The 23,634-nt window shown below is 40.5% G+C and overlaps 1 protein-coding gene across 1 annotated transcript in view; it reads right to left on the bottom strand.

Annotated features, from left to right (window-relative positions):
- The window catches only part of Adamts2 (ADAM metallopeptidase with thrombospondin type 1 motif 2), a 261,665-nt gene that overhangs the window by 33,444 nt on the left and 204,587 nt on the right, over positions 1-23,634 (bottom strand). Inside the window, exons 6-10 of the mRNA XM_046457097.2 lie at positions 20,061-20,217; positions 14,196-14,301; positions 13,291-13,434; positions 12,756-12,888; positions 11,458-11,571 (exon numbers count right to left, since the gene is read on the bottom strand). Coding sequence (XP_046313053.1) covers positions 11,458-11,571; positions 12,756-12,888; positions 13,291-13,434; positions 14,196-14,301; positions 20,061-20,217 — 654 coding nt within the window. The remainder of the gene's footprint in view (positions 1-11,457; positions 11,572-12,755; positions 12,889-13,290; positions 13,435-14,195; positions 14,302-20,060; positions 20,218-23,634) is intronic.

Raw genomic sequence — 23,634 nt, 5'->3', positions numbered from 1 at the left:
TCTCCTCACTCTATAACGTCTTCCCAGGGCCTGCCCCTGGAGGCTCAGGGGATCTGACCCTACTAACCTCTAAAATTTCTGACATTCCAAGAAGATAGGCCTCACTCCAAGGGTGGCAATAAGATGCACAGAGTGGTGCTGGGTGCCCCCAGTGCACTCCCTGCCTGCTGCCCTGGTCTTCCACCATCCTCCAGTGCCACGTCAAGCCCACTCTTCCTCTTAGCCACACTATGCTCCACACTATGTCCCCAGGATAGATGCCTTCTGTGTGTCTATGTGAACATACAACAAGCATATCAAACCAATGATTCTAGACACAAATAAGATTTAAGGGGAAAAAAAATCAAAGCATAACACTGGCATATAGGAAACAATTCCACAACTTAAATCTAAATCACATGGATCTCAGTCTTCCTTTTTTTAAGTTTTTTTTTTAATTTTTTTTTGAATTTTTAATATTTATTTTAGTTTTCGGGGGACACAACATCTTTGTTTGTATGTGGTGCTGAGGATTGAACCCAGGGTCTCTCACGTGTGAGGCTAGCGTTCTACCACTGAGCCACAATCCCAGCCCAGATCTCAGTCTTCTAAGGGGGAGAAAGCTTATACAATTTAGGGAGCCCACTTTAAGAAGGTTGTAAAATTGTAAATACCAAATCAGGTATACAGTAGATCGTTGATTTAGAATCCCACAATCTAAAAATTTTTAAACACAATTACTACAAACAACCTGAAACAGAGAACAATGATTTTTAAAAACTGACAACTTTTCTTGCGATTCCGAGTGCATTCTTTAAACCTCTCTTCATTATGACAACAATTCTGTGATATTGTTTTCCATATAGATAATAGAGAATGTGGTGGTCATTCCTCAGCAAACTTTCTGCAAAGTTCCAGATAGTGACGATTTTGAGCTTTTCAAGCTATGTGATTTCTCCTGCAGCTACTTATTAAACTCTGCCATTGGAGCCTGAAAGCAGTTGAGGACAACATATTGATGAATGAACATGGCTGTGTTCCAATAAAACTTAATTTACAACACAGGAAGCAAATGGAAGCATCTGGAAAGGAGGTGTAAGAAGGTTGGTGAATGCTCCACCCAGTAAAACAACCATTTAATTGGTGAAAATTACTAAATACAAAACAAAAACAATTTAAAGTCTCTGGAAATTGTTCCGAGGTCAATACAACAAATGGAAAAATATTTATTCAAGAAAGTCTACTAAAACTTGGTATCCGAGCCACAACTCGCTTGTGTTCCTTACTACCTCAGTGTGACCTAAGTTTTCCTATCAAGAAGATGGGGTTTCCACGGCCCTAGTCCATGGCTATGTCTGAGAGGCAATCCACTGGCATCTCCCATCCCTCTCAACTCTGTGTTGCAGCCAAGATGATTGGGGCTCTCTTCCCACATTCAGCCCCTACTCTTTGGGTAGAAGTTCTGTCCCAGTTATAGTAGGCTAAGAATACTGCATCTAATGTCTCCTTTCCCTACCTGTTTATAAGGCAGAGATTCCATACTGAATGTGGTAAGCTAAGAAGATTAGGGTGCACCATTCCCATCTAGTGTCTGTTTCTAGGTCTGGAATGTCACTCTGAGAGAAGGAGGCCAAGGGTCCCTACCCCTATTAGGGTACATTGGTACAATGGTCTGGCCAGAGGAAGAGGTGGAAGAGAGAGCTCCATAGCTCTCCCCACAGGAACTAACTTCATCTGAAATAAGCATTAAGAACTTCATGCCTAAGGGCATTGTCAAAAATAATAGAGAACTTGACTGAGCATTTAAGAGCAGGGCAATAGTTCCATGATTCTAGAAGCAATAATCCAAATAAATGATAAAACCAACTAGAAGTTTAACAGAAATAATCAGAGTCAAAGACAGCTAAGGGTCCTTCTGAGGTCTGAGTAGTCTCCAAATATTAGTGTTACTCTGTCCTTGTGAAAGGTCCAGAATTTTATTGAATCAGACTGCAGAGCAAGTTATATCCCAGGGCATTATCAAAAACAGCACACTAGGTGCTAGGAGATAGCACAGTGGTAAAGCACTTGTCTAGAATGCTGGGGGGCCCTGGTTCAATCCCTAGCATCACAGAACAAAAACAAAACAGTGCATCAGTCAGTTAGCAGTTGGTGAAGGTTAATAGTTGTGTGTAATATCGATAAAGACAAAATAACCAGAAGCTTAATGAAGAGATCAGGGACACAGACAGTCAAATAGAGCCTGGCTAATACCATTGTGGGGGGAAGAATGGGGCTTAGAGTGGCTACGAATATGCCCACGATTGTGACGTCCAAGGAGTGATTATCAGTAGCTGCACACTGCAAGGGAAATAAATAGCCCAGTCAAGTCAGTAAAACAAATAAACAAACAACAGCAACAAGAACTGGGTCATCAATATCCATAATTTTTTCAATGTATTATCTAAAAAGACCTGTTTTCAACAAAAATTCTGAGACAGGAAAAGAAAAAGGAAAGTGTAACCCTTACACAGGAGATGTGACAGAACCTGCCTTTGAGGAAGCCCAGATGTTGGACTTAGCACACATGATCTTAAAGCAGCTATTATAAATATATTTAAAGAATAAAAGAAAACTGTATCTAAAGAACTAGAGGAGAGTATGAGGATGATGTCTCACCGAATAAGAGAATATTATTAAAAAGAAAGAATTACAAAAGAACTAAATTCTGAAGTTGAATAGTATAGGAACTCAAGCAGTAAATTCACTTGAGGGCTCAATGGTAGGTTTGAGCTAACAGAAGACACAACCAGTGAACTTGACTATAGATCAAAGAAATTCATACAATTTTCATATAAGGAAAAAGTACAAAGAAAAATGAACAAAATCTTTGGGAAACATGGGAGACATGTAAGCACATTGAAATATCCACAGTAGAAGTACCAGATGGAGAGGACACAGGTAAGAGCAGGAAGTAGTCAAAAAAGTAATGGGTGAAAACTTCTAAAATTTAATGAAAAACATTAACCTACACACCTAAGAATTTAAAGAACTCCAAGTAAGGTAAACACAAAGAGATCCACACTCAGACATTTGATATATTCAAAATTGTCAAATATAGATAAAGACAGAGAGAAAATATTGAATATAACAAAAGAAAAATGACTCACCATGTACCAAAAACATTCTGGAGAATTAATGATTTCTTAATCAGCAATAACAGAGGCCAGAGGTGGTAGTGTTAACCAAGAATTTTATATCCAGTAAAAGCTATCTCTCAAAAATGAAGATAGAATATATTCCCAGACAACAAAAATTGAAAGAATTAACTGCTAGTGTACCTAGATATAAAAAAATACGAACAGGCATTCTGTAGGAAGAAAGTGAGTTACATCAGAGAATAATTCAACACCCCCCACCAAAAAAAAAAAAAAAAACCAAGGAGTGCTAGATATGGACAAATTTCTAGAAAGGTACAAACTGCCAAAGCAGACTTAATAAAGTATACAAAATTGAAATAGATGTATAACAAGAGAAAAATTTAAATGAATGATTTTATAACTTCCCTCAAATGAAAGTTTAGGCCTAGACGATGTCATCAATAAACTCTACCAAACATTTAAAGAAAATAAATGCAACTCCTTTAAAAACTGTTCCCAAAAACAGAAGATAAGAATCCCAATTCATTCCTTGAAGTCTCTATTACCCTGATGCTAAAATTGGACAAAGATATCACAAGAATAGAAAACATTACAAGATGCTATAGACCCACATCACTTATGAATATAGATGTAAAAATCCTTAAGGAAATAATAGCAAACTGAATCTAAGAGCATATTGAAAGGATTATACACCACAATCAAGTGTGATTTAGCCTAGAAATAAAGTATAACATCTGAAAATCAATGTAATACACCATACTGACAGAAAAAGACAAAACCAGATGATCATCTTAAAACTCAAAAAATTCTTCGGCAAATTGCTGCATCCTTTCATGAAAGAACATCTCAATATAGATCATGGAAATCTATGAAATACTTACAGCAAATATTATTCTTAAGGTGAAAGATGAATACTTTCCCCCATGTCTTAGTCAGTTCATGCTGCTATAACAAAATACCACAGACTGGGTAATTTGCAAATAGAAATTTATTTCTCACAGTTCCTGACGGAGCCCAAGATCAAGGCACTGGTGAGGACTTCCAATATGGCACCTTGTTGCTTTCTCCTCCAGTGGGGAGAAATGCCACTTCCTCACGGAGTGGAAGGGATAGAAAAGCAAAAAAGGGGTTACTTAGTTCCTTCCAGCCCTTATTCCATCTATGAGGGAGGAGCCCTCATGGCCTGATCACCTCCTAACGGCCTCATCTCTTAGCAGTTTTGAGAATCAAGCATCAACATGAACTTCAGGGGGCCGACCCTAGCACCCTATGCCAAAGCAAGGATGTCTGCTTGTGCCACTTATATTCAACATTGCACTGGAAGTTCTAGCCAGGACAATCAGGCAAGAAAGAGAAATAAAAAACATCCATAATGAAAAGAAAGAAGAAAAACTATCTTTATTTGCACATGACATGATCTTTTGTGTAGAAAATTCCCCCCAAATCCCCTAAAAAACTATCAAGGTTAACAAACAAATTCAGCAAGATTTCAGGATGGCAAGATCAATAATAAAAATCAATTACATTTCTAAAATAAATCAGTTTTATTTCTATATTTGGCCATGAATGACCTAAAAAAGAAATTAAGTGAACAATTCCATTTATAATAACATCAGAAAGAAGGAAAAAACCCTTAGGAATAAATTAAACAAAGGAAATGCAAAATATCTATTAAAATTACAAAACATTATTGAAAAAAATCAAAGGTCTAAGGAAACTGATCTCATGTTCATGCATCTGATTGTTAATATGGTAACATTCTCACATTGATTTACAGATTAAATGTAATTTCTGTCAAAATCTCAGCTAGAATTTTACAGAGGTTGGGAAACTTTTCCTAAAATTAATATAGGAAGTCAAGGAACCTAGAAGAATCAAAAATATTGAAAAAAAGAACAAAGTGGAAAGACTCATCATCATTTCCCATTTCAAAACTAGAGTAATCAAGACAGTGCAGCCCTAGCTTAAGGGCAGACAAACATATCAATGAAATAGAACAGAGTCCAGAAATCAATTTTTACATTTGGTCAATTGATTTTTCACAAGTCGACCAAAATAATTCAATGGAAAAAGAATTGTCTCTTCAGCAAATGGTGTTGGGAAAACCAGAGATTTACTTGCAAAAGGACAAAGTTGGACCCTTCCTCACACCTCACACAAAACTCACCTCAAAATGGACCACAGTCTTAAATGTAAGCACTCAAACTCTTAGAATAAAACAAAGTAAGTCAATTTTCTTGGCCCCAACAGTAATGATTTGTTTGTTAGATAACACACCAAAAGCACAAATGATAAAAGAAGGTAGACAGGACTTAATAAAAATGAAAAACTTTTGTGTATCAAGTGATGTTATCATGAATTTAAAAAGAACCCACAGCATGGGAGAAAATATTTGCAAACAATATATCTGATAAGTCTGACAAAAATTCTTGGGTATAAGTCCAAAATATATTTTCAAAGCCTCTTAGAACTCAATAATAAAAAAGATAATTTAAACATAAGCAAAGGATCTGAACAGCTATTTATCAAAAAAGGAAAAAGAGATAAATAAATTGCCATTAAGCACCTGGAAAGATGCTCAACATCACAGGAAGTGAGGGAAATGAAAATCAAAATGCCAATGAGGTAATACTTCGCACTCACCAGGGTGGTAATAATAAAGCAACAGCAAGCTCTGGGGAGGAGGTAGAGAAATTGGAGCCTTCATACATTGCTGCTAGGAATGTAAAAGTGTGCAGCCCCTCTGGGAAATAGTCTGACTCTTTCTAAAAATGCTAAATATAGAGATATCTATATTTAGATATCACAAGATCAATGATTCCACTTCTAGATGCATATCCAAGAAAAATGACATGCATGCAATGATTTGTATATGAATGCTCATGCACTATTTCTCATAATAGACAGCAAGTGGAAACAACCCAAATGTCCATCCACTAATAATTGGATGAATAGAACTAATAATAATATATCTGCACAATATATTATTACTCAGTTACAAGGAATGAAATACCGATACATGCTACAACATGGATGAAGAGTAAGTGAAGAGTCACAAAAGGTTGCATGCTGTATAATTCTACTTATATAAAATATACAAATAGAAAAAAATCTACTAAGACAGAAAGTAGATATCAGCGGCTATCAAGGACTGTGGCAGGAGCAGGATGGGTTGGTGTGATTGCTGATGAGTAAGGGGCTTCTTTTTGGAGTGACAAAAATATTCTAAAATTTGACTGGTGTGAGGATTTTACAACCCTGTGAAGATCCTGAAAATCATTGAATTGCACACTTTAAATGAGTGGATTTATATGTTAATTGCATCTTATTAAAGGTATTAGTGGGAAAAAAAAAACAGGCAGCAACGGAACTGGTTTTCATGACATACATGAAACAACCGGTTTGCCAACACTTGCTCTAGCATGTTGGGGAAGTAGTTTCTTTCTTTTTACTATTGATAATTTATAGAAATCATTGATGATGTCACCTGAACACTGAGGATAATCAGATCCGTAGAAACTGCTGTCTGGTTTCCTTGATGTGGATTTCAGAGGACAGAGTTCTCTCAGTCAGAACTCTTTGGATTAGCAACGCTCAGTAAGTGTTGCTGTCGGTGCAATATTCTGAGCTTCATTCTGTCTTTGATGTTGTCGGCATTTCATGTCAAATTAGAAAGAAGTTTAAATGTTTTTCCAGTGTCCTCATCATATTCACTTCTCTTCATTAATTGGACTGTCAAACACTCCAAGATCCTGCCTGCTACCTCTCTGATCTGGATCTCTACCTCCTAATGACTGACGGACGGACTGGGGTTTGCTATGAAACCTTTTTGTTATTGTTAACAATTAACATTTTGAAGTCAGAGTTATTTCTATTGGTTTCTTTCTCTTTACCTGTTTTTATGTGAACTTTCTTTCTTTTAATAAATAATTTGAAAATGGTAAAAGAAGGTCATTTTACATACACACATGCAAACCAGAAGTCTGTAATTTCTCCCTTATTTTGTTGAAGCACTCCAAGATAACTCTTAAAATTGCAACTCAAGAGGTGTTTTAAGGCTTTGTCAACATCTTGGCACCTCGTTTTCATCCAGGTTTCTCTCTGGTCTTTGCGCATTTATCTTAGAGCTTATTATTATTATTATTATTATTTTGTCACACATATGTTGTGAGGCTATGACATCTTTTAAGCAACAGATTATCTTGTGAAGCTGTAGCCTCTCTAAAGAAATATGCATACTGGATTTCTTTAAGGTACTCCATCTAAAAGACAAGCCCCTAAAGAAAATGACTTATCATAAACATACAAGTGCTGACCTCAGATACAGCTGAGGCATCTTTTTCTCAAAACAATTTGAGGAAAACGAGCTAAACCCAGCACATGGTCTGCTTTGACCTTGGATAACCTGGCAGAGTGGTAGTCAGAGTATTTCTGGAAATTACTCTTACAACTGGGTGGACATAATAATTTAATTATTAATGTAAGAAACTGAGAATCATGTAAATAAATGAATGAATAATTAGAACCCAAATCTAATTTCTCTGTAGCTCAAACTGCAAAATGCTCTTGGTCACTCTAATGCCAGCCAACGGAAGAAGTGTATCAAGGGGAAATAGAAGTGAAAAGAGAAGTGATCTCCATTGATGCTGGTGAAAATATCTTACTTTTTCAAAATTCACAAAAACATATGACCAGGGGAGTACATTGCTAGGCCCCTCCAAGGGCTTTGGAAGGAGCTCATGCAAGTGAGGGGCCCCAAAGCTTAAGCATCATAAGCTTCATGGTAAATCCACCTCTGTACCTCCTTCTAAACCTTTTGCTGGTTTCCCACTATGATAGATGAAATTAGTGTTCTGACTGTGATTCAAAGGCGCTGTAGGGATGACCTCTACTTCCTCCTCCAGCTTCATCTCCCACCACCATGACAGCACTTGGGCTGACAAGCAAGGAAGAGGTATCAGGTAAGGGATCACAATGAACTGAATGCTTGTGCTAGCCCTGACCCCAGCCCAAATTCATGTGCTGAAGTCCTGAACCCCAGTGTGATGGTGTAGAGAGGTAGAGCCCTTGAGACATAATTAAGTCATGGCCCTCATAAATGGGACTAGTGTCCTTATAAAAAGAGATAGAGATGCTCTCTCACTATCATGTGAACATATGGGAAAATGGAAACCTGCAAACCAGAAAGTGGACCATGTTGAAACTCTGACTGACCTTGGACTTCCCAACGTCCAGAACTGTGAGGAATAGTTTTCTGTTGTTTAATTCCCTGAGTCTATGGTATTTTTATAGTCCAAGATGACTAAGACAGGGAGTGAGCCATCTGTCCTGGCACATCTGACTTCACATCTGTGAAAGCTGACTGGGGCAGACTCCAAGTCACTGATGGCCACTAAAAACAGGGACCAGGAGGTTGAAAAAGGTCACACAGTGGCCCCCTTCTTGGCTGGGTTCATTGGTCCCTAACCTGGAAATTAGGAGCTAGGCAAGACCACTTAGACCCTGCCCAGTTCCTGTGGGTCTATGTCCTTGGCCACCCTGGACCTGCATGTGTAGAGGCAATGCATGGACATGTAGGTGCTATGGTATGAATGAGGTTGTAGCCCCCAGTGGTTCATGTTTGGGAGACCTGATGCATAGTACAGCCCTGTTGAGGTGGTAGACCTTTAGGAGAAAGAGCCATGTGAGAGGTCACTGAAGTCACTGCCCTTGTTAGGGAATAAGGCAGCTCTCTAGGAACCCCCTGAGACCCTCGGAAGAGTGAATTGTTATAAGAGTGAGCCCAACCCCTAAAGTGCTCTCTGACTTTCTGTTTTGAGATTTGAGCTCTCCCTCTTGCACACGTTAGTGATACTATCCGCCATGAGGTCCTCATGATTGCAGGCACTCTGCTCTTGAACCTCCAGAAATGTAAGCTAAATAAACCTCTTTATAAAGTTATCCTGCCTCCAGTGTTCAGTACAATGACCAAAACAACAACAAAGGACTAATACAATAGGAAACAGAAAAACAAAGCAAAGCAGAAAGATAGGGAAAAATCACCCTTAAAACTACCATCTGGAAGTCAGCCCTTTAATATGTTGGCTTATTTTCTCTTGGATAACTCTTAGCATTTAACAGTGTTATTACTCTGGATGAACAATGTCATACTCTGATGTCTCACATAGGATCATAAAAGAAACATGTTTAATGGTATTAAAGTGCTCTATATGCATATGGTTAAAGTCCTAAGCTATGGTTTGGATCTGGAAAAAGCTGACTCATACCATCCAACCAGGAGTGCACAGTGAATGAGCTGTATGCTAAAGGGTGGAGTAGGTGGCCCATTTGTAGGACCTGCTGCTTCTCTCTGGGTTACCTCTATGTCTAGAATATCAATTCAGATGAGTTTTCTCTCTGAAATAATAGTGGATACTCAAAATTGTGAGTAAGTGGGAAAATTGTGAGTAAATGTGAATAATGAGGTGATGGAGTTCAAGAGGGGCAAGATATACTTGGGATGACCCAACAGAGCACAGAAAAGGAGGCTGCAGTCCAAGGCAGGCTGTGTCCAGAGCCTGAGCTCTGTGTCACTGCCTGCCAGGGATCGGGGGATGAAGAGGGTCAGCTGAGCTTGGCAAAGCCCTGGTCACTGAGATAGTTTCATCTGGTGACCTGCTGTTTTTCCAGCGAGGCCAGATTTTCCCTTGCTCCTTTCTCTTTGACCCTTGGATTTCCTTAGAGGAAAGGGAAGATAAGGAATGACTGCTTTCTGCTATGAGCTGAATGTGTCCCCCCATAGTCCATAAAGTGGAAACTCAACCCCCACTGCAAAGGTGTTGGGAGGTTGGATTTTAAGAGATGCTTACATCATGAGAGCTGTACTGGAAAGAGGTACCAGGTCAGCTGTGGGAAGGAGGTACCAGGTCAGCTCTGGCTTTACCAGCTCCCTGGAATATTACTAAAATCTCATCTCTCACTTCCAACATTTTACTAAGTTTGGGGCACAGCTGAATCACCAGGAGCACTTCTTAAAAATACCACATCCAAGGTCTTCAAACAAAAAGTAATATAAGAATGTTCAGTGCAACATTACAACTGCCGAAAGATGGAAAAACTCAAATGTCCGTCAAAGGATGAGTGGATAAACAAAACATGGTATAACCACGCAATGGAATATTACTCAGCCATAAAAGGAAGGAAGTACTGATCCATGCTACAACATGGACAAATCTTGAACACATTATTTTAAGTGAAATAAATCAGACATCAAAGTCATATATCATGTGATTCCACTTGAATGAAATTTCAGGGTAGACAACTCTATGGATAGTAGATTAGTAGTTGCTCGGGACTAGGGGAAAGGAGAAGAAGGAAGGATGACATGATTATCCTTTGGGGTGATAAAAAAAAGTTCTAGAGCTAAATAGTGGTGATGGCTGCCCAATATTGTGAATGACTAAATACCATTGAACTGTGCACTTTAAAAGTGAGTTAAAATGGTGAAATTTTATTTTATGTGAATATTACCATAGTTTTAAACAGAACAAAATGAAACAAAATGCTAATGCTGGGCTCCTAAACCCTACCTTCTGGGAATTTGTTATCTTTAAAACATTCCCCCAGAAACTAAAATTAGACAGCCCTCTCAGTCCTAGACCAAAGACCTGCACTGAGGAACCGCAGGCCCATGTGATTTGGGGAAAGTCTGATGCCATGGGACATGCACTGAAGTTTGCTCCCTACTCCCTGATGTCCCCTGATGGCCAGTGTAGCTCTGGAGGGGCCCAGCCCTTCTGGGAGGAAATCCAGGCTAAGGGTCATTTGTATCTGTTAGCCTCCTGGCAAGTGACTGGTCAAGGAGCAGGCATGTGACTTCACCATAACCAGTGAGAATCAGTGCTGGAGTTTTGGTTGGGTCAACAGGGAAGGAGAAGCCCTTCTTTCTATAGATTTGGAAGGTGGGAAGTGGGCCTGGGGTGGCCGTCTAGTGACTTTGAGGGATTAATATGCCTGATTAGGGACAAACACAGAGGTCCTGAGGATAGAAAGGCTAAACCTCATGCAGTGCTTGGGAACCCAGTGGTCATAGGCTCCCAATGCTGACCTCAGGGTGAGATGACCCACAGTCATCCACAATGTACTGGAGGCTTGAGACACAGTAAAGGGATTTGAGATGCTAGATTTGCCCGGGCATTGTAAGCACAGGGTCATGACAAAGACAGAGAGCACAGGTGTGTTTCTTCCGGTCTCTCTCTTCTTATAAAGCCACTAAGATTCAATCATGAAGTTTCAACCTGATGCTGGCTGCCTGCCTTCTGCTCCAGTCACCCTCAAAAAGCCCTCAGTCCTGACTTACCTTGCCAGGTGCACACATAGTCCCATCCAGAGGGGGTCCCTTCTTGGTCTTGCAAAAATAGGGATTGTCAGGGTGGCTGCACCAAAGCTGTTTGCAGGGATCGAAGGTGCGGAACTGGAAGAAAACACCAGCAGCTCACTAGGCTACCTTCCACTCTGGGGGACTACCCAGGGGTGCCACCCTCCCCTCTGTGACAGGCCTGTGCAGCTGGGGGATGCTGTAAACTCTGCATGATTCTGGGACCACAAGGACCATGTGCATACAGGGCAGATGCTGTAGTGTCCTGGTGCATATCTGAACCTCCCCAACCTCCATCTTCAGAGGCTGCATACATTGTGGAGCCTGGACAGCCGGCTAGGAGGCACGAGAACTGGATGGGAAACCCTTTGGCCCAGGTAGGAGTTGTTGGGGATCTGAAGGGTTGTCACTGCTGGACCCTCTGGGCATGAACTTTTTCCCTGTCATGAATCTGCTGAAGCCCTGGTGAAGCCCTCTCCACTGCTCCTACAGTCTCACCCTTGCTCCAGCCTCGGCCTCTGTCCCCCTCATAACTACCTCTTCCATGACCTTTCTGCTTCATTCCTCCGGGGTGCCCCTGAGGAATCCAACTGAAGCTCAGATCTGTCTGTGCTGTTCCCCTATTCAAACCTTTGTAGAGCCCTCCACGAGAAATGAGTCCACCCTGCTCTTTAGGAAGTCAGGGAAGGGGTTAGATCTCCTGCTTCAATACCCAACTCCACCACTTGCATCTCCCATGAACTCAGGCAGGTCATCTAACTGCTCCAGACCTCAGTCTCCTCATCTATAAAATGGGACTACTTTGCTTGCTCTTCCTGCAGTGCTTATGAGAATTAAGTCACACCAACAGACACTAAAACTCCTGCCCCACCACCTCAATTCTGATGACTGGGCTCCTGCTGGTGGCTGTGCCCTTGCTGAAGTCCTGGGAACAACTGGATGTTCTCTGCATGCTGTTCTTGCTCTTTAGGCTTTTGCACCTTCGATTCTTGCCTTCTAGAATGCCCTATCTTCCTTCTTACACTTTACACTTCACTTCTTCCTGGGGAAGCCATCCTGAACCGTGCAGGCTTACACAAAGGCCTTGCCAGGCTCCCCTATCCCTTGCTGACCCCCTGGTCTCAGCCTTGCCACATGTGTACTTCCTACCCAGGTGGGCACTTGGGGCCCCAACCCCAACCTGGGTCTTTTGTGAGGTGGAGAAGCCTGGCAGGATCCAGGAAAGGGTCCCCCTTCACAGTCCCTGGAGGTGCCACTGGCTTATGGGTGCTAACACTCACCGCGGTGCACATCATGTAGCCTAGGCCAAAGTCGAAGCGGCACTGCTCGTTCATGGAATAATGCAGCCCTGGGAGCTGGGGCAGGGCTGGCCAGTCATGGGCGAAGGGGTCATCCCGCAGGCAGTCATAGGAGCTGTGAGGGGACATGTGGGTGCCATAAGCAGCTTTCAGTGGAACTGGCCATGCAGCCTATAAGGCAGCTGAGGCCCTTTCTGGCGCCGTCATGGTGAGCTGCCCGCGTGCCCCAGCCTTTGGATGTGCTGCCTCAGTTTCCCTGTTGTAACACTTTTCCTTTGTAGAAGATACCAAGACCTGGCTTGCATAGATTCTTGACTGGTTCACCTGCCAGTCAAGACTGGGGCCCCCAATATTAGACTTTTGCAAGTGCACCCTCTTCTATCCCCTGCACTTCACACTGCAGGACCTGAAATTGGGGAGCTCAGGCTAGACCCAGGCACACCCAGGACTTGCACCCTCCTAGAGCTGAGCCCAGGGACTGAAGGGTCACCCATGGGAACACCCCTGAGGTACTCACTGCAGGTAGCGGCTGAGCTCCTGCTGGCTGCAGCGGGACCAGTGGAAGCGGTGGAAGGCAGCCTGCACCAGGGGCGCCATGATGCTACCCAGTCGCACCTCGTCGCCACAGCGGTTGCCCTGACCATCGTGTTCCATGCCCAGCCTGTGCAGGGAGCAAAGTAGCTTGGCTGGGTCCTCACCTGGCTGCACTGACCTGCCACCTACACCGTACTCAAACTCTAGGAGGGCATCCCTCAACCTCCTCCCAGCTGACCTCCTCTGAGCCAGGTGGTACCGACTTTCCACCTGTTAGATTCTTTTAAGTCAGAGTTATTCTGGGGAAGAGGCATCCAGCATGCAGCGTCTCAGGTATCCTGTCTCCAAGGAGGGCCACTGTGTGGCAGAGGCATCTGCGGCCCCTAATGTCCCAAGGATTCTCCCTACACGTTTATCAGAGTGGGCCCAAGCCCTCTCCCTTGCATAGCCCCAGCATCCTTGTGAGGTTTCCCACCAACCCCTCTTGAGCCCCAAGATTCAGAAATGCCTGGGGCATGCACACTTGAGCAGAATCATGGCTTTCTAACCTTGTTCAAGCATCTCTTACCTCAATGACTCATCTATAAAATGGGGGCAATGAGTCCACCCTGCCCCATGGCTTGCATGGGACTATGGTATAAGGACTCTAGTTCCTGTCTGGCCCCAAGCAGCCTCGCAGCCCTTAGGTGCGTCCTCCTTTGATTTGTTCCTTCAATAAAGAGGATATCCCTGCAGTCCAGGATGACAGGATATCATATCCAAGTGATTTTCATCCACAGATGTCCCTTTCAGGACATAGAGGAGAAGTGGGCAGCCAGGGGAGGATCCTGGGGTGTTCCCTCTAAGCCCCGACCTTCCCCAGACAACAAGGATGGCCAGGCCACTTACACGTGGCCAGTCTCATGGGCCACCACAAATGCTGAGGAGAAGCCGTCCTCATGATTCAGGGTACAGCTGCGGACGGGGTGGCACATCCCGGTGACAGGAGCATAGCCTGAGAGGAGACAAAAGGAGGCTCCAGTTCCCAGGCCCAGAGTCCTGCCTGAGGCAGCCCCAGACCCTGTAAAAGCCTAAAGGAGATGGGCATCCCGAGTGCTGCTTCTCCAGGACCCATTCCCATGGCAAATGAGCAGAAACTGCCCTCTGCCCAGACAGCCTCAGAAGACACCCACCCCATGCCACTGGTCCCCAGACCATCACCATCCAAGCCTGGAAGCCAGCTGGCTTGCTCAAGTCCACAGTTTCCTGTAGCTGGGGTCAGTTTCCTGGTCCAGGTCTCCTCTGCTAGGACTTGTCTGCCACCTTGGCAGTTCCTGCCTGTTGTTCTCACTTTTCTACCTTGTGGAGTGACTTTCTGGCCCCTGAGCAGCACAATTTCCATACCTCTTACTCTGCTAGAGCCATCCTGGCCCTTTACTTCTCTGGCATTACATCCTCCAAGTCTATCTCCTCTGCAGGGTCTTTCTGGGGTCCCCCATGTTTTTTCTGGTTCTCGTCTCAGCAGGGTGAAGCATATGCAGGGCTTTGTGTATCAAAGGGGTCTTCTACTTACATAAATACCCAGGGGCCTTAATAAATACCCTGGAAGCCAGGCAAATATACAGCCCCAATTCTCAGTACCTTAAGCTAGATTCACTCTTGCCACTGGGAGATACCAAGGCAATTTGTTTAAAGAAAAGGAGGAAGGGAAGGGGTAGGGGGAGGAAAGAGAAGAGGAGAAGAAAAGGATGACTTTTTTGGCCTGGGGTATGCTGGCTTTGGGACTTGTCTGTAAAAATAAAAATATGAACCAATGCCTTTTCCTCTTGGAATAAACAGGTCTACTTTTCACTCTGCATATTTAGAGGGAATGGTTCTTAAATCAGTATGCTGGAGCAGAACTTTGAGATCTCTTTGCCCTTAGGAACGCAAAGCATGCATGTGAATATGTGCCTCAGTGTGGAGGACTTTTCATGCATCCCACTTAGTGTTGCATGAGCCTTTAAGATCAAAAAAGGGCACAATTATTACCTGTCAATAAAAAAAATTAATTGAAAGATTTGAAAAGGTCTCTTCACTTATTTTTTCCTTGTTTTTATTTTGTAGCTGTTCTCTCCTTCTAGAAATCTTATTAGATAGATGTTATTATCTCCTAACTTTCTCTTATTTCAGTCTTTTTGTCCTTTTCCTCCAAATTTCAGAATGCTCTGCTTTAGAATTTTTTAATTTACCCATCATAGTCCTGATTTCATAAAAATTCTTTATTGTTCTTTAATGTTTCATATCAACTTATTCTGAGTTTGTGGATGTCTTTTCTCAAATATTCTGGGAATACTACTTTATAAAATGTTCTTTTCCTTTCTCTGAATTAGCTCTGTTTTCTCTGGAGTAAGTTTTCAAGCATCTTGGTTCATCTCATCTCCTGCTGTAAATTTGTTTTGTTTTTTTATTATCTTATAAATCCTTGGTTGTCCTTTCACATTTATCTATCTATCTATCTATCTATCTATCTATCTATCTATCTATCTATCTATCTATCTATCTATGGTACTGTGGTGCTCTACCACTGAGCTGCATCCCCAACCTTTTTTATTTTTCATTTTGAGTCAGAGTCTTGCTAAGTTTCCCAGGTTGGCATTGAAATTTATACGGGATGGGCACATCAATTTGCTTCATGGATTTCAGGGGGATCTAATCTACAACCTCACTGACACATGTTATTGTCAGTCTTTTTGTTTTGTTTTGTTTAGCAATTTTATTAGGTGTGTCATGGTATTTCATTGTAGTTTTAAATGTATTTCTCTAATGTCTACTAAGAGTGAGCACCTGTTCATGTATTTATGGGTCATTTGTATTTTATTAAGAGCCTGATAAAGTCTGTTGCTCATTGTTCTACTGGATTGGTTTCTTTAATTATTATTACTATTATTACTATTGATCTGCAGGAGTTTTTCATAAACTTCAGGTATGTCCTTTATTAGACATAAGTATAAATATTTCCCTCATGGATTAATGAACAAAAGGTTTAATGTTAATGTAGTACTACCAATCTTTTCCAAAGAGTTAGAACTTTTTGTCTCTTTTTAAAAAAATCATTTCTCTTAATCCAAGAACATGGAGATATTTCTCCAATACAGGTTGAGTAGATCTTATTCAAAATGCTTGGGTCCAGAAATGTTTCATATATCATATTTTTTTCAGATTTGGGATACTTGCATATATATAAAGAGATTAATGAGATATTTTGGGGATAGGACCCAAGTCAAAACTAAATTCATTTATGTTTCGTGTATGTGTGTGTATGTGCGTGTGCGCGCGCGCGCATGCATATGTATACCTTAAATGGATATCCCAAAGGTAATTTCATGTGATATTTTTAGTGTACCTGCATTGTGACCTATCACATAAGGTTAGGTGTGGAATTTTCCACTTGTGGTGTCAGGTCAATGCTCAAAAACTTTTGTATTTTGGAGCAGTTCAGATTTCAGGTTCTCAGATTAGGGATGTTCAAAATGGATTATCCTCTGCAAGTTTTATTTCATTTCTTTTGTACTTAGATCTAAAATCCACATGAGTAATATTTGTATATAGATGATATTTGAGAAATAGAATGTCAAGCTTGATTTCTTTTTCTAATTTTTAAAAGGGCTCTCTTTGCCCTCTACTCTGGAGTGTTACTTTTGCAATAAATCAAGTGTTCATGCATGTATAAGTTCAGTTCTTGACTCAATATTGGCTTCTAATGATGTATCAATCCTTGCATTAAAAATATACTCTTTACTCTATTTTGTAAGTATTGAATACATTGTTCTTAGTCATTTGCTCTTGGCTACTATTAGCCCATTGAATTTGTATATAAATACTAGAATCAATTGGATTCTAATATCTTCCAAGTATTCTGCTGGAACTGAACTTGCATTGGTGTGTCCTAGAGTACAGTTGCATTGACTCTATAGATCAATTAGGAGAAAACTGTTAACTCTACATTAGTGAGTCTCCCTATCCATAAACATGGCATATCCATTCCTTTATTTAGTATTTTATAATTTCTTTCGAAAATATTTTACAGTTTTCTAATCTAGATCTTGGACATATTTTGTTGTACTCACTCCTAGATATTTTCTGGTTTTTATTCTATTGTAAATGGCACTAGTTTTTAATTTTTAGTCTCCATTTATTATTAGGATGTAGAAATTCAATTTTTGTATGTTGACATTATCTCCAGCAACCATGATCAAACTAACTAGAAATTCTAATAATCTTATTCATTTATTCTTTTGGGTTTTCTATATATACAAGTATATCATCTTCAAATGAAAGCTTGCTAATTTTCTTTGTGATCATTACGTTTTCATTTTTCTTTCTCTTCTCTTATTTCACTGGATAGAATCTCTACCACAATGCTGCATAGAGATGGTGATAGCAGGCATTGGTGACCCATTCTCAGCCTAGAGGAAGGGCTTTCAACATTTCATCACTATATATGGATTTATTGTAAGTTCTCTGCAAATACTCTTTACTATATTAAAGAATTTTTCTTCTTTTCTAGTCCCATAGAACATTCGATCATAAATGGATCTAGATTTTCTCAAATATTGTTTTGGGACCCACTGAGATAACTATATATCATTCTTCTTTATTCTGCTAAGTGATGAATTTCAATGATTAATTTTCAAATATTAAACCAACCTGTATTCCTAGAATAAACTTACATTCACTGTAATATGGTACCTTTTTAATACTCTGGCACCAGATTTGATTTGCTAATAGTTTGTTTGGTACATTGTGTCTACATTCATGAGAGATGTTGGACTGTGAATATTTTTTCTTTTAATGCCCTCAGATTTTGTTATCAAACTTATGCAGTTCTCATAAAATTAGTTGGAAAATGTAACTTCTCATTCTCTAGAAATTTGTGTGTGATTAGTATTATTCTTCCTCAAATATTAGGAAAACTTACCTGGGAAAGTTATAACACCCTGGAGTTTACTTTAAAGAAAATCTTAATTAAAAAATTTAATTTCCTTAATAGATATGACACTATTTGGATTTTCTACTATTTTCTCAGATTTTATATTTTTCCTTTCATCTAAATTAACATATTCTTTGGCATAAAACTGATCAAAATAATTTCTTACTAGCTTTTAAAATTCTGTAGGATATGTACTGACTTGCATTTTTAAATTTTTTTAAAAAATCAGCATTGCCAGGAGTTTTTCAGTTTTAATCCATGTTTTTCAAAGAACCAAAGTGGTTTTGTTGCTTTTTCTTTTTTAACTACTGCAGTTTTTCATTTCAGCAATTTTGCCCTTATCTTTATAATTTCCTTCCTTCTACTTTTGTTGCGCTTAATTTTCTGTTATTTGTTAATTTCTTGTGATAAATGCATATGTGATTGACTTTTCAGTCTTTTTTCCTTATAAATGCACATAAGGGTATAAATATCTAATCATAATTAGCTGTATACGCAAAATCTAATGTCAAATCATCATTGTTATTGGTTTAAAAATACATTCTAATTTCTACAGTTATTTTCTCTTTCACCCATAGATTATTTATAAGTGTACTGCTTAATTTCCAAACATTTAAGGTTTCTCATCTTTTTAATCCACTGTGGTCAAGGAATACACAACACATAATTTTGATCTTTTACATTTTGTTGATATTTCTCTAGGCCCAGCATTATTTGTTTTCGTATATTTTCTTTTTCTTTTCTGAGTGCTGGGGATGAAACCCAGGGCCTTGCAAATGTTAGACAAGAATTCTATCACTAAGCTATACACCAGCCCTTCTTTGGCTACATTTTCATGTGTTTATTTATTTATATGATCATTTATTTTCTAATAGTCAAGAAGTATAGAATTTCTATATTCTCACTATAAATGGAAACTAAAAAATTTAAACTGGTACCATGTGCAACTGAATACAAGCCAAGATATCCAGAAATAATTGTAACTTGACCTATCAATTATGTCAAGTTTCTTAATTCAGAACTTCTTTAGTTTTGCCAATTTCTTTTTTTTTAATTTTTTAAAATTTTTTAACATTTTTTTCAGCTGTGATTGGACACTGTACCTTTATTTTATTTATTTATCTTTATGTGGTGCTGAGGATTGAACCCAGTGCCTCGCACATGCCAGGCAAGCACTCTACTGCAGAGCCACAACCCCAGCCCCAGCTTTGCCAATTTCTTATTTGTTGTCATATTTAACTAGGATGGTAGACTTGTCAATTTCTTCTTTTAGATCTGTCAGTTTTATATAGTTTGAATCTTTATGTAAAAATCTCTAAACTTTTAAAGATTGGCAACTTATTCAGATTTTTTTTTCAGAAACCAGTGGAAGCATATGGCTCTGAAAATCATCTTCAGACACTGCCTAATTTTTTAAACTATTTTTAATATCTTTATTTTATTTACTTATTTTTCATGTGGTGCTGTGGATCGAACCCAGGGTCTCACACATGCTAGGTGAGCGCCCTACCACTGAGCCACAACCTCAGCCCCCAGACACTGTCTAATTTTTGAGCTGGCAGGTTCCGCCTCTATTTGAATCTTTCTTGACCCTGGGGGTGAAGGATTGCAGTTTCTGGGGGAAACACCAGAAATTCTGGTGGTACCAACACAAACCCTCACCCAGCGAAGGGGGCCACAGCCCCTCCCTGCCCTGGGACTCCTCCCTGGCAAGGGTCAAGACTGCTGAGTGGTCCTCTTGCAAGACCACTGGCTCATCCCCAGCTTTGCTCCCCTCCTCTACCTGCAGGGGTGAAGCTCACCTTGCATGCCTGATGGTCCAAAGTCCTGCCGAGTGAGGAAGATGGCGTGATCGTGATACTCATCATGGCCTGTGTCTGGCTTCTGCTGCAGGTATGCCCAGCGACAGACGTTCTCCAGGCTCTGAGAGGGGTTCCCAATCTCAATGAGGCTCATGGACTGCAGGGGCACAGGGAGAGATGAAAGTGAGGGTTTGGTGTCTAGCAGATTATCTGGGGGCAGAGTTTCTGCACTGTTGACAGACCCTATCCATTGAAGACTGGTCCATAAGGCACCATGCCCCCTGCCCCGTCACTCTTAGGACTCACCTTACACTGGCTTCATTCTTCATTGGTAGAAAAGGTTCCCAAGTCAAACTTCCTTGCCTGAGCTCCCACATAAAGTCATTGCAGTTTACAGGTGAGGCTTGGAAGCAAAGTTCTGAGGTCATCGAAGGCGTTATATGGTGCATTCACCCCGCCCCTTTCTAGGAGCCCCTGTATCCTATTAGGCACCTATGATTCTATGCAAGTCCTGAGCAGGAGGGAAATGAAATGTGAACCTCACCTCAAGAAGTTCACAGTTCTAGAAAGATCCAGGGCAGGGGAGATGGAAACCCCAATATGGCATCCAAGCCCTGAGGAAGAGGGAGATAGCCTTATATTTTTCCCCATTTGGAGGTATTTTACGGAATGTAACACAATGGAGAAAAAGAAATACAACTGGTAAAACAAAGGGGTCACATGAAGAACAGGAACATAAACAGATCATTCCCATGGGAACCATGAATAAGAAGCCATTGAGAGCAATCAAATTCCATTTTTTATCATGACCACACTTGATAACGAAGGCTGGCTGCACAGTCCTGCACACATGCTCTGCACTAGGGCACTGGTGTACAATCTTGTCTGGTTTTCACAACCACCTTATGAGATAGGAAACTGAGGCTCAGAGAAGTAGCTTGCCTTGGGTCATGCAATTAAGAAGCAAAGAAGTTGAGATCTAAACTCAAGGAACCTGAAAACAAAATCTCTATTCAACCAACTGCCCCTGTTGCCTCCCCATCTATCATGTCCTCTCAAAAGCCACACACTTCCTTTTTCTCCCCATGATTCACACAGCAGGCATTCTTGTTTCTGCTCTCACCACCAAAGTAGTTCTCTTCAAGTCCTGGTCATGCTCTTTCCCTCTTTAAGAATACATGTGTCCATAAAGTAGGAATGAGCATTCTTGGCAGATATGTATGCAAGTGTTCCATTTCTTTTAAAATTAATTAATTAATTTAAAGTAGGTATATATGACAGCAGAGTGCATTTTGATTCATTGTATATAATTGCAGCACAAATTTTCATTTCTCTGGTTTTACATGATGTAGTGTCACACCATGTGTGCAGTCATACATGTATCTAGGGTAATGATGTCCATCTCATTCCACCATCTTTCCCGCCCCCATTTCCCCTTCCCACTCTTCCCTCCCCTTTGCTCCATCAAAGTTCCTCCATTTTTCCCATGCCCCCCCCCACCCATTATGGATCAGCAACCACTTATCAGAGAGAACTTTCAGCCTTTGGTTTTTTTTGAGATTAGCTTACTTCACTTAGCATGATATTCTCCAACCACATTCATTTACCTGCAATGACAAAATTTTATTCTCTTTTTTTAAAATATTTTTTTTCGTTGTAGTTGGACATTACTTTTATTTTTATGTGATACTGAGTATCGAACTCAGTGCCTTGCACATGCTAGGCAAGCGCTCTACCACTGAACCACAACCCCAGCCCAATTTTATTCTTTTCTAATGCTAGTAATGTTCCATTGTGTATATACATCAGTTTCTTTATCCACTCATCTATTGAAGGGCATGTAGGTTGCTTCCACAGTTTAGCAATTATGAATTGAGCTGCTATAAACATTGATGTGGCTGCATTATTATAATATGCTGATTTTAAGTCCTTTGGGTTTAGACTGAGGGGTGGGATATAGACTGAGGAGTGGGATAGCTGGGTCAAATGGTGGTTCCATTCCAAGTTTTCTAAGGAATCTCCATACTGCTTTCCAGATTGGTTGCACCAATTTGCAGTCTCACTAGCAATGTATGAGTGTAATTTTCCCCTCACATCCTCACCAACATTTATTGTTGTCTGTATTCTTGATAACTGCCATTCTGACTGGTGTGAGATGAAACCTTAAAGTAGTGCAACTACTCTAATTAATAGAAATGTTGAACAACTTTTCATATATTTGTTGATTGAATGTATATCTTCCTCTGAGATATACATTCTGTCTGCTCAGCTCCTTAGCCCATTTATTGATTGGGTTTTTGGCGGTCTTTTTTGGTGTTAAGAGTTTTGAGTTCTTTATGTATGCTGGAGATTAGTGTTCTATCTGATGTGAGTGTGGCAAAAATTTGCTCCCAAAATGTAGTCTCTCTCTTCACCTCATTGATTGTTTCTTTTGCTGAGAAGAAGTTTTTCATTTTGTATAAATATGTTTACAAAGTACAGTTGGCTTTCTACCTCCAAGGGTTCTGCGTCCACAGATTCAACCAATCTCATAAAAATTTTATTTACACTGAACATGCAGAGACTTTTTTTTTCTTGTTGTTATTTCTTAAACAACACAGTAAAACAACTATTAACCTAGGACTTATATAGTATTATGGTATGGATATGAAGTAACTCCCAAAGACTCATGTGTTGAAAGTTGGATCCCCAAGGCAGCAATACTCAGACGTGGGGATTTGAGGGAAGTAATTGGATCACATGCATATTATTGGGAAGTGATGGAAACTGTAGGTGGTGGGGCCTAGTTGAGGAAGAAGGCCAATGGGGCCTACCCTGGAAGGGCATATCTTGTCCTCTGTGTCTGTCTCTCTGTCTCTGCTTCCTCAGCTTCCTGGTGGCTATGAAGCAGGCAGCTTTCCTATGACATGCCTTTCCACCAAAATGTTCTGCCTCACCTCAGGCTCAAAGCAATGGAGTCAGTTGGCCAAAGACTAAAAACCTCAGAAGCTGGGAGCCAAAATAAATCTTTAAGTTGATTTTCTCAGATTCTCTGTCATAATGATGAAAAGCTGACTAATAGACATGGCATTAGGGATTATAAGTCATCTAGATACGATTTAAAATATAGGATACATAGGTTTTATGCAAATACTACATCATTTTATAGAAAGGCCTTGAACGCAAGGATTTTGGTATCCTTGGGTGGGGGAGGCAGAGTCCTGGAAGCAAGGAATGACTATCTAACCCCATATTTCTCTCTGTGTGTATAAGGAGATAAAGGGTAATGTTAGTGATCCAGGCAGTTCCAGAAGAAGAAAGAAAGAATTCAAAACAAGGGAAGACAAATCAAGTCATTGCCAGGTGTTATCCAAGTCAATGTTTTAGACCAGTTCACAAGTTCTAAGCATGAAGGCAACTGTGAAGATTATAAAATCATCTCCTGCTCCTAGGAGATGAGATTACTCATTATAACAAGTTGAGCCTTAAGGAAGTTTGTTACTTAAAACTTGTTACTGGGTTTGTTGAACACTTGTACAGAGATGGACAGCTCAGGGAAAGCTTCAAGAGGGCAAGGGGAGGTATATGTCATACC

Source organism: Marmota monax, unplaced genomic scaffold (genome assembly GCF_021218885.2).
Source record: "Marmota monax isolate L192 unplaced genomic scaffold, Marmota_monax_Labrador192_F-V1.1 WCK01_AAM20220418_F8-fsc00263, whole genome shotgun sequence".
In the NCBI taxonomy this organism is placed as follows: Eukaryota; Metazoa; Chordata; class Mammalia; order Rodentia; family Sciuridae; genus Marmota; species Marmota monax.
Note: the sequence above shows the minus strand (reverse complement) of the source record. Positions and strands in the feature narration are given on the sequence as shown.